Source organism: Pan paniscus, chromosome 1, assembly GCF_029289425.2.
Source record: "Pan paniscus chromosome 1, NHGRI_mPanPan1-v2.0_pri, whole genome shotgun sequence".
NCBI lineage: Eukaryota > Metazoa > Chordata > Mammalia > Primates > Hominidae > Pan > Pan paniscus.
This window is the reverse complement of record NC_073249.2, coordinates 163340001-163352072: the sequence shown is the minus strand read 5'-3', so window position 1 is coordinate 163352072 and position 12072 is coordinate 163340001. Positions and strand designations below refer to the sequence as shown.

At 35.0% G+C, this 12072-nt stretch overlaps 1 protein-coding gene across 3 annotated transcripts in view; it reads right to left on the bottom strand.

The window, feature by feature from the left end:
* ITGB3BP (integrin subunit beta 3 binding protein) overlaps window positions 1-12072 on the bottom strand; it is an 86155-nt gene that overhangs the window by 64538 nt on the left and 9545 nt on the right. For all 3 annotated transcript variants that reach the window (XR_610205.3, XM_034966565.3, XM_003809146.5), the window contains exon 2: window positions 4972-5014. Coding sequence is in view for 2 of the 3 variants with exons in the window: in XM_034966565.3 (XP_034822456.1) it covers window positions 4972-5014 (43 nt within the window). In the remaining variant the exon portion in view is untranslated. The remainder of the gene's footprint in view (window positions 1-4971; window positions 5015-12072) is intronic.

Sequence of the window (12072 nt, the reverse complement as noted above, 5' to 3'; positions counted from 1 at the left end):
ATTGCTTTTGGTGTTTTAGACATGAAGTCCTTGCCCATGCCTATGTCCTGAATGGTACTGCCTAGGTTTTCTTCTAGGGTTTTTATGGTTTTAGGTCTAACATTTAAGTCTTTAATCCATCTTGAATTAATTTTTTTATAAGGTGTAAGGAAGGGATCCAGTTTCAGCTTTCTACATATGGCTAGCCAGTTTTCCCAGCATCATTTATTAAATAGGGAATCGTTTCCCCATTTCTCGTTTTTGTCAGGTTTGTCAAAGATCAGATGGTTGTAGATATGCAGCATTATTTCTGAGGGCTCTGTTCTGTTCAATTGGTCTATACCTCTCTTTTGGTACCAGTACCATGCTGTTTTGGTTACTGTAGCCTTGTAGTATAGTTTGAAGTCAGGTAGCGTGATGCCTCTGGCTTTGTTCTTTTGGCTTAGGATTGACTTGGCGATGCGGGCTCTTTTTTGGTTCCATATGAACTTTAAAGTAGTTTTTTCCAATTCTGTGAAGAAAGTCATTGGTAGCTTGATGGGGATGGCATTAAATCTATAAATTACCTTGGGCAGTATGGCCATTTTCACAATATTGATTCTTCCTACCCATGAGCATGGAATGTTCTTCCATTTCTTTGTATCCTCTTTTATTTCATTGAGCAGTGGTTTGTAGTTCTCCTTAAAGAGGTCCTTCACATCCCTTGTAAGTTGGATTCCTAGGTATTTTATTCTCTTTGAAGCAATTGTGAATGGGAGTTCACTCATGATTTGGCTCCCTGTTTGTCTGTTGTTGGTGTATAAGAATGCTTGTGATTTTTGCACATTGATTTTGTATCCTGAGACTTTGCTGAAGTTGCCTATCAGCTTAAGGAGATTTTGGGCTGAGACGATGGGGTTTTCTAGATATACAATCATGTCATCTGCAAACAGGGACAATTTGACTTCCTCTTTTCCTAACTGAATACCCTTTATTTCCTTCTCCTGCCTGATTGCCCTGGCCAGAACTTCCAACACTATGTTGAATAGGAGTGGTGAGAGAGGGCATCCTTGCCTTGTGCCAGTTTTCAAAGGGAATGCTTACAGTTTTTGCCCATTCAGTGTGATATTGGCTGTGGGTTTGTCATAGATAGCTCTTATTATTTTGAGATACGTCCCATCGATACCTAATTTATTGAGAGTTTTTAGCATGAAGGTTGTTGAATTTTGTCAAAGGCCTTTCCCACATCTATTGAGATAATCATGTGGTTTTTGTCGTTGGTTCTGTTTATATGCTGGATTACATTTATTGATTTGCATATGTTGAACCAGCCTTGCATCCCAGGGATGAAGCCCACTTGATCATGGTGGATAAGCTTTTTGATGTGCTGCTGGATTCGGTTTGCCAGTATTTTATTGAGGATTTTTGCATCAATATTCATCAGGGATATTGGTCTAAAATTCTCTTTTTTTGCTGTGTCTCTGCCAGGCTTTGGTATCAGGATGATGCTGGGCTCATAAAATGCGTCAGGGAGGATTCCCTCTTTTTCTATTGATTGGAATAGTTTCAGAAGGAATGGCACCAGCTCCTCCTTGTACCTCTGGTAGAATTCGGCTGTGAATCCATCTGGTCCTGGACTTTTTTTGGTTGGTAAGCTAATAATTATTGCCTCAATTTCACAGCCTGTTATTGGTCTATTCGGAGGTTCAAATTCTTCCTGGTTTAGTCTTGGGAGGGTGTATGTGTCGAGGAATTTATCCATTTCTTCTAGATTTTCTAGTTTATTTGCGTAGAGGTGTTTATAGTATTCTCTGATGGTAGTTTGTATTTCTGTGGGATCGGTGGTGATATCCCCTTTATCATTTTTTATTGCATCTATTTGATTCTTCTCTCTTTTCTTCTTTATTAGTCTTGCTAGCAGTCCATCAATTTTGTTGATCTTCTCAAAAAACCAGCTACTGGATTCATTGATTTTTTGAAGGGTTTTTTGTGTCTCTATTTCCTTCAGTTCTGCTCTGATCTTAGGTATTTCTTGCCTTCTGCTAGCTTTTGAATGTGTTTGCTCTTGCTTCTCTAGTTCTTTTAATTCTGATGTTAGGGGGTGTCAATTTTAGATCTTTCCTGCTTTCTCTTGTGGGCATTTAGTGCTATAAATTTCCCTCTACACACTGCTTTGAATGTGTCCCAGAGATTCTGGTATGTTGTATCTTTGTTCTCGTTGGTTTCAAAGAACATCTTTATTTCTGCCTTCATTTCATTATATACCCAGTAGTCATTCAGGAGCAGGTTGTTCAGTTTCCATGTAGTTGAGCGGTTTTGAGTGAGTTTCTTAATCCTGAGTTCTAGTTTGATTGCACTGTGGTCTGACAGACAGTTTGTTATAATTTCTGTTCTTTTACCTTTGCTGAGGAGTGCTTTACTTCCAACTATGTGGTCAATTTTGGAATAAGTGTGGTGTGGTGCTGGGAAGAATGTATATTCTGTTGATTTGGGGTGGAGAGTTCTGTAGATGTCTATTAGGTCTGCCTGGTGCAGAACTGTGTTCAATTCCTGGATATCCTTCTTAACTTTCTGTCTCGTTGATCTGTCTAATGTTGACAGTGGGTTGTTAAAGTCTCCCATTTTTATTGTGTGGGAGTCTAAGTCTGTTTCTAGGTCTCTAAGGACTTGCTTTATGAATGTGGGTGCTCCTGTATTGGGTGCATATATATTTAGGATAGTTAGCTCTTCTTGTTGAATTGATCCCTTTACCATTATGTAATGGCCTTCTTTGTCTCTTTTGATCTTTGTTGGTTTAAAGTCTGTTTTATCAGAGACTAGGATTGCAACCCCTGCCCAAAAGGCACTTCTTAATTGGCAGTGACAAGAGAAAATAAGCAAGATGCGAAAGTGGAAACCCCTGATAAAACCATCAGGTCTAGTGAGCCTTATTCACTACCACGAGGACAGTATGGGAGAAACCACCCCCATGATCCAAATTATCTCCCACCGGGACCCTCCCACAACAGGTGGGAATTACGGGAGTACAATTTAAGATGAGATTTGGGTGAGGACACAGGAAACCATATCAAGAGCCATAAGCAAATGGCATTTGAACCTTGCCCAAACATCATGAAGCATTAATCTCCATGAAGATCTGTAGCTGCATTAGGAACACTGGGAGTTGGGAGTTCCAAATATCTCTGGATATGGCCATTGCTTAGGATGAACAGGCTCCACTTCAACCAACTGGCATATAAGGGCCATCTCTTTCCCTTAGAAACCAGAGCCTTCCCCCTTCAGCAACATATTGGTAAGGTAAAATGACCACAAAGTTACTACGAGTTCCAATATAGCTTCACAACAATTAAGTACTCCTAAAATTGTAGGTATATATTTTGAATGTCCAAATTCCTTTTGCATGGGCTAAGGCAGCCTCAATGGGGCCATAGGCCATGTGAGTATATAATTGGGAGCCAGGTTGCTTCAGGGCTAAGTTGTTACTAGAGTAGATGAAGTGTGTATGTAGCCATGGAGAGAAGCCCAGACTTAACACCAGAACAGAACAAAAGCTGTTAGCTCTAAGATGTAAATACAGAGCTTCAAACAAATGATAAGGCAAGAGGACAAAGCTGAAAATACCAGAAACTGGTCAGGAAATAGAAATGCCCAAGCTAGTATGCTAGGAACCTCCTTCGGGCAGATGTGGTCATGTAGTACCAAGCTAAATCAACTGGTACTACTAAATCAGTTGGTACAAGCTTAAATCAATTTAAGTTCTGTTGAAAGGTACAGAACTGGGCCAAACATAACAATGTATTTTTCTAATACAGGATGTCAGCTGTGGCACTGGCTACCTTGACACATCCTCATCTGAAGAAAAAATACAAAGAAGGCCTGCCATGATGACAATTTACTTCATGAAGAGAATGGGTTCTGAAACGGTCATTCTTTTCCATTTAAACAATGTTACCATCTCCCAAAGAACAGCTTTGGGGTAGGAAAGAACAGTATTTCATTTCAAGCTGGACTACTCATCTACCAAAAAACCATTCTGACCAAAGAAACAGATGCAGAATTACAGTCACAGCTGCATTCTGCACAGAACAAGTTGGATAATGGTATTCTAAATTGCTAATTATACTGTTAATGATTTTTTAAGTGTCATTGCAGTACTTTGCCACCTTTGTTTAAAAATTTTTAAAAAGCATGTAGCAAGTTTTCTAAATGGTAAATTTCTGTTTTGTTAAATACCAGTGTGTCTTCCAAAGAAAAATTCCATATAAAACCCATTTATTGAAATGGCATTCATATGTGAATTTGGAGGAGCCTACTTATTGACTAGCTATTTGTTTCAATTTACTTTCTCACCAATTTACCTGCATTTAAGATTACTGAGGTCATAAGTATCTCAGTATTAGTGTTTCTATCTAGATCCATAGTTGGTATGAAAAGATAATAAACTAACATATGTCATGATATGCTGGCACTGGGAATGTGCTACAACTCAATTTACAAAAAGTAATGTACAATTTAATTTTCATTGTGATAACTGTGGTGCAATTTATTACAGTGTTAGTATTATGCTGTTTAATCCATGCCAGCATAGCTGAGGAAGGTAATTACATTTTTGATATAAAAATGCTACTAATGTTTTCATTTCATTTTAGCAGATTATAGTATGCAGATTAAAAGTACTGCCATTGTCCCATATTGTTTCTTGTACATTTAAGTGGCAGACTATTTTTTTCCACAAATAGTGAATTAATTTCTACTAAATTATTTCATTAAGGTTTTTAAATAATTAATTTGCTTCTTAACTGAACACCTCAAGCTGGCCAGGAACTTCCACATATTAGATTCACAAAAACTAAAATATCTTATATGCAGAAAATGGTGTACCAATCACAATTATATCACACTGTGATATAATTAAAATTATCAAGATAATTTTAATATTTAACGAGATAAATCAGTAGTTAAAAACTGAAAACACAATCTTATTCAATGACAAACTTTTAAGCAAATACTTACATTTTCTTCTAACAGACCATCCAACTTCAGTGATCTTTTAACCCTACAAACAAAAAATTTAAAGAAATTTTAGATTTGACATGCTTTATTTAAAATAGCCCAATAATTAAGGGAAAGATATATAAACAAAGATTCTTAGTTCTACCAACCAATTTTTATATTATGTATTAAAGCAGAATACCATATGAAGAAAGCAATTATTTATGATGACAGGTTTGATTCTAATTGCATATCTCTAAATGGGATCATAATTAAATATTTAAATGAGTTTCTTTAAAAATATATGCAGTTATATATACAAGGACTACCGTACAATTTAAACATCAGTCCTATATTATAAAAACTCTTATAAAAGTTACTATGTTTGTCTGCTTTAAAATACCACTATTACAATATCATATATAAGAGCAAAATAATTTATACACTTTCAGTGGAGATGTTGAAAGTACAGTACAGAAACAGTGCACTAGGTGTTAAAGGTATGAGCATGGTGAAAAAAAGTTTTGCACATTATTCTAGCTTTAAACATGATTCAGTGCAACCAGACTATGACTTAACTGAGGAACAGATGCTCTATGTCTTTATAAGTCCCCAATCCATAAGAAACTATTTTTTGTTTCCTTCACTAAACTGATTCAGGAATATGCCAGGCTCTCTGTGTGCAAAATCTATTCTGCTAAACTGGATGCCCAGCTGTTGGTGACAATGCTTAGAAAGGGAAGCTGAATATTTATAATACTTTATTTCATACAGCTGTCTTCTAAAGAGCAGTCATCAACATTTTATTGAATGCAGACTAAATGTTCAAAGGAGAAAAAGGTCAATATAAATTAAAACTAGTTTTCTCAGTGACAAATGCAGTGTTAAAAGTATCTTCTTGATTCTTGAGAAATAGAAATAGAATTAAAATATTAAAGAATTAGAGCATAAAGCAAAAAGATTGTACTATGTTATATTACAGAAATCCCCCAAAAGTTTGTATTGATCTTAGAAAATGACTATTCGTAAGTAACTATTGATTTACAAAGGACAGGAATAAGAAAAAATAGAAGAGATGGTCAATCTAAGAAAATCATTGAACAGTAAATATTCAGTACAGAAATTTAATCTATCTAAAAGATTATTTTGCTACTATATCCACATTACCCTATCACAACATTATTTCTTGAGATTAAACTGGTTTAAAGAATTATTTATGCTTTTAGAAATCTACTTAATATCAATTTAATCTGATTTCCCAATGAGGCAAGAAGAAAACAGAGGTACAAACAAACTAAAATGCAGATAATTTTTTAAAATTTATATTTAGCTTTGGAATACATATTGCCCTATTTGGGTATGTAAGATGTTCTGGTATTTATAACACTTCAAAAATAGAAATTACACCAGGCGTGGTGGCTCATGCCTGTAATCTCAGCACTTTGGAAGGCTGAGGTGGGTGGATCACCTGACGTCAGGAGTTCGAGACCAGCCTAACATGGTGAAACCCTGTCTGTACTAAAAATACAAAATATTAGCCTAGCGTGGTGGTGCGTGCCTGTAATCCCAACTACTCCCAAGGCTGAGGCAGGAGAATCGCTTGAACGCGGGAAGCAGATGTTGCAGTGAACGGAAATCGTGCCATTGCACTCCAGCCTGGGCAACGGGAGCAAAACTGTCTCAAAAAAAAAGAAAAAGAAAATAGAAATTAAAAAACTAAAGTTAAACAGTACAGCATTTCTTATCCTTTGTTTCTAAATGCTATTAAGATGCAATAGTATCTTTTAGAAGGAGACAAATTCCACCCTGCTATTAACTGTTCAAAATATTGCTTTGTTATCAATGGTTAATTCTTAGACAAAGTAACTAAATGTTTGCTTTTAAAAAGTTTACAGATTAGGCCCCAAGTTGATCTAAGAAACCCAAGGAAATACGTAAAAAATAGTAAACAAGAAAGTAAGCTGAGTTAAAATAGGTTGTCATCTCCCACTTTATGTTTGGTGACAATCTAAAAATATTATTTACTGAAGGTAGTGTACTATTCAGATAATTCGGACATCTAATAACCAAAAGTTATAATACTTAAAAGAATCCTTAAAAGATATAATAGACAAGACTAGAAGAAATCTAAGAAATCACTTAGTTCAGCCAATAGGGAAAACAGTTTGTGCAACTTGCCTACTGTCACACATCTTGAGGGAGAGAAACTCAGATCTCAGGCCCTGCGCATAATAAATCTTTATGGAATTGAGGGGAAGGGAATTAAAGAAGGGAAAAGAAGAGCAAACCCACTACAGAGTTTATGACCATCTATTCTTAATATTATATTAGAACTGGGCCCAACCACTCTTTTACAACACAATGACGAGAATATACTAAATTGATTACTTTACTGTTAGTAGGAATAGAAGAGACGGATGAAACATATGAAGGAAGAATAGGTAAAATTTGATTAGATATATGGGATATTTTCCTAAAATATTTACTCTTTTGTTACCAGTATTAGCTAACAAAAGTGATATCTATCTGGTAGTTCTGTAAAGTTATAAGCAGCTCCTGTGGCTACTATCTTGGTTTAAAAAAGTGGGTACACAAAATTGGACAAAGGACTTGAATATACACTTCTCCAAAGTGATATACTAATGACCAATAAGCACATGAAAAGATGCTCAACATCTCTAATCATTAGGGAAATGCAAATCAGAACCACAATGAAATATTACTTCACAACCTATTAGGATGGCTACTATTAAAAAACAAAACAAAACAAAAAAAACAAACAGAAAATAAGTGTTGGTGAGGATGTAGAGAAACTAGAATCCCTGTGCACTGCTGGTGGGAATGTAAAATGGTTTAGCAGCTATGGAAAACAGTATGGCAGTTCCTCAAAGAATTAAAAATAGAATTACCATATGATTCCATGATTCCACTTCCAAAAATAATTGAAAGCTGGGACACAAACAGATATTTGTACACCAATGTTCACAGCAGCATTGCTCACAATAGCCAAAAGGTAGAAAAGCAACCCAAATATCCACTGACAAATGAACCAATAAACAAAATGTGATATATATATAAAACAAAATCTTATTCAGCTTTAAAAAAAAGAAATGAAATTTGACATGTGCTACAACATGGATGAACCTTGAAGACATTATGCTAAGTAAAATAAGCCAGTCACAAAAGGACAAATATTGTATTATTCCACTCATAGGAGAGTAGTCAAGTTCATGGAGACAAAAAATAGAATGGTGGTTGCCAGGGGCTAGAGGGAGTGAGGAATGGGAAATTACTGTTTAATGGGTACAGACTTTCAGTTTTACAAGATGAAAAAAAATTCTAGAAATGAATGGTGGTGATGGTTGCACAACAAGGTAAACATTCTTAATGTCACTGAATTGGACACCTAAAAAATGATTAAAATAGTAAATTTTGTTATATATAATTTAGCACAATTTAAAAATAGATAATTTTTTTAAAGGATATCTACTTATTGTGTCCTAATTACCTCCCTTTTACAGGTAACCTCTCTGTGGGTGACTTCTAACTTCCAACTTACCCAAATTTCCACCTATGCCCGTAATTTACAAGTTATATTATATTTCTAGGTATACTAGGTTTAGATTCACTGGGATCAAAATTCTGGTTGCTACCAGAAATACTGCTGTTGAGAATTTTAAAAAGATAGAAAGCATTTGACATGCAATTTTATAGAGAGAGTAACTATGTTTGTATAATTATATTATTCTCTAAGACTGACCTCCTCTTTTCTATTTAGCTTAACATATGGTAGTATCCTGAATAGGATTCTCTGGTTCATCAGAACAGAAAAAGCAGATGAGTTTTATTACACAATGTTATTGACTAACATCAGTTACAGTATTAAAGAAATTATTCTAGGAAAAAAAAACCCTATCATTTGATTCCTAATAAAAAACCAGGAATGACACCTCAGAAAATCACAAAATTTTATGATTTGAGCTTCTCTTATAGAACTTTTAAAACATTAGTTTAAATACAATTTTGAATAACAGGACTGAGGGGAAGAATGGGGGGTAAAGAATAAACTTAGTAAAGCAGTTAAGACTCAGGGAGCCTTCATGCTATGCCAAATTCTTCCCTAAGGTTGGGCAAATCACATAATCTCACTAAGCTTCAAAAAGTTGATAATAACACAGGCCTGTAAAGTAGTAAGAAATTTCTGAGTGGAAGATAAAAATATCACTGAGTATTTCAGTGCTTCCATTTACTCCACACTATAATAGAGATGATAATATTGCCAGCTACAACTTCACAGGAGTGTTTAGAGTATTACTGAGTATGCTTGTGAGATTCTTAGAAATCCTTTGATGAAAGGCAATGGCCAAATTCACATTCCATGTGACTCCTTAAATGTAAACTGAGATATGTGAAATGATTTATTTTCCATTCTATGTATGGGAATGAGCAAAGATGGGAGAAGAATCTATTATCCTTTCTGCATTCTCCTTTTCATTCAAGCCTATGTTTTTTGTGTTCAAATTAATAACAGTATTAGCCACTAATACTGTTATTAATCATTCATTTAGATGCTTTCATATTGACCATACTGTTATTAAGTACTGCCACATACATACATATAAAGGAAGGACATAAGTATGTCCTTTGAAAGAGTCTCTATTGAAAGCACTCAGGTGTATCAGAATTAAAAATGGCAGATGGGTAACAGACTTTTTTCTGTATGAATTTTATTTCACAACATAAACATAATAACAAAAAACTAACACTGAAATCTACCATACCTTTAAGACTCCAACAGAATCATCTCTAAGAAGTTTCTACTGACACTGACCTGTTTGCACTAGGGAAGCTTCAACTCTACTCAACAGCACTTGTGCATGACCCTCTCACTAAACTTATGCTGAAACTATTTATGTTCATTTTTCTTCCCCAGACTAAAATATTTATATCATCAGCACTGTGTCTGCTAACTGGTAGGTTACAAGTTCTAAAAATGCTTGAACTATATCTTCCACTAAAGTTAAAACTCCTAGATAACACAGTATCTATTAATATTTGAATCCCCAAAGCCGGATACGGTGATTGGCATACAAGTGTTATATAAACTAACGATTTGTCTAATTAATTGCATTTATTTTTTAGTTTGAAACACCAATCTCAAATTCAAGAATATATTTAGTTCCTTCAATTTTCTATGATGCTCCAATTTTGTGGACTAAAATAATTTTGGTTTAAAATTCCTAGATAAGACTTTTTTTTTTTTAAAGATATTCCCATCAACCATATTTAAGTTTAAATACAGAGCCTGGCACAGTGAGTTTCGCCTGTAATCGCAACACTTTGGGAGGCTGAGGTGGGTGGATCCCTTGAGACCAGGAGTTTGAGACCAGCCTGGCCAACATAGGGAGACCCCAACTCCACAAAAAAATACAAAAAAATTAGACAGGTGTGGTGGTGCATGCCTGTGGTCCCATGACTTGGGAGGACGAGGTGGGATCACTTGAGTCCAGGAGGTCAAGGCTGCAGTTAGCCACAATCACACCATTGTACTCCCAGCCTGGGCTACAGAGCAAAACCCTGTTAAAAAAAAAAAAAAAAAGTTCCCAAACAATATCATCTGAACAGTTTTATCTCTAAGGTAGTCCTTTATGTTGATTTGTCTTACCAGTTCTGAAACAAAAACTAAGCCATATTTCTTCAACTATTGCCTCTCCTTCATTCTATCTTTCTGAGACTCTATTAAGAAATAATTTTAGACTTTCTTCTTCTTTAACATCCCTAAACTCCTCTTTCATTTCATTGTTCTCTAAGCTGCCTTTTGGGCAATTTCTTCAGATTTATCTTTCAATTCTCTAATTCCTTACTCAGCTGTGCCTAATCTACTGTGTAAAACCATCCATTAATTTTTTAAAACAATTCAATACGTTTTGGAGTAACTTTTAATTTTTCTATAATTATAAACTTTAAAAAAGCTCCAAGAATAAAAATTCTTGTTATCATTTACCCAGATTTACCACTTGCTTACATCTTATCTCATGTGCTTTATCATTCTGTCTATACACATATATATGTTTATTATATATGCTTATTTTTCTAAACCATTGAGAACTTGGAGACATAGTATACCCTTACTCATAAATATCTCCATATGTTTTGCTAAGAACAATTACATGAACACAATTATCAAAATAAAAAAATTATCATCAATACATTATTATAATAAGGAGTCTGTAGTCAAATTTTATCACTTGTCCTAATAATGTCCTTTATAGCAAATTTCCACCCAAGTCTAGGATCCAGTCCTGGATCACTCATTGCATTTGGCTGTCTCCCTCTAGAACAGTTTCTCAACCTTTTGTTTTCCTTGACCTGGACATTTTTCAAGACTGCAGGCCATTTTTATTTTTATTTTTGTAGACTATCCCTCAATTTGGGCCTATCTGATATTTCCCCATGATTAGGTTATGCATATTTGGCATAAATATCACAGAAGTGATGTTGCATCCTTCTGAGAGCATAACTTGAGGTACTTGATCTTGATGTATTGTAATATCAGTGATATAAATTTTGACCATTAAGATATTATCTTCCAGTTTTCTCCAATGTAGTAAATAAGAAATCTTATAAAGAGCCACTAATGATCATTCCTTTTATATTTATTAGTTAGCATTACATTCCAAGAAAAGGCTTTCAGTTCTCCTTCCTTTATTCATTTATATCACTACAGTGTCACAGATTTTTATGTTAGCCAATGGATTTTAAGCCATTCCTATCATTATTTATTTTGATGTTTAACTGTCCCAAATTTGGCAATGGGACCGTTCTTCCCCTTCACCCCAGCTCCTGTTTAACCTATGTACCCATAACGCTTTGAGCACTTCCTACCTTTCCAGCATACACAAAAAGTTTTCTCTGCTCCAGCTTTGGAATCAGCTTTTTCTCCAATGAGACCTAGCTCTTTTTAGTGGACAATGGTATTTAGACACCAAAATCTGGGCACTAAATGTGTTCACTGTTACTTACGTCATCGCTTACAGTCTCTCTCAGAGGACAGAGCTGGAACACACATCACACACACAAAAACATTTCTATCTACCTCTATCTTTAATATGTATATTTTTA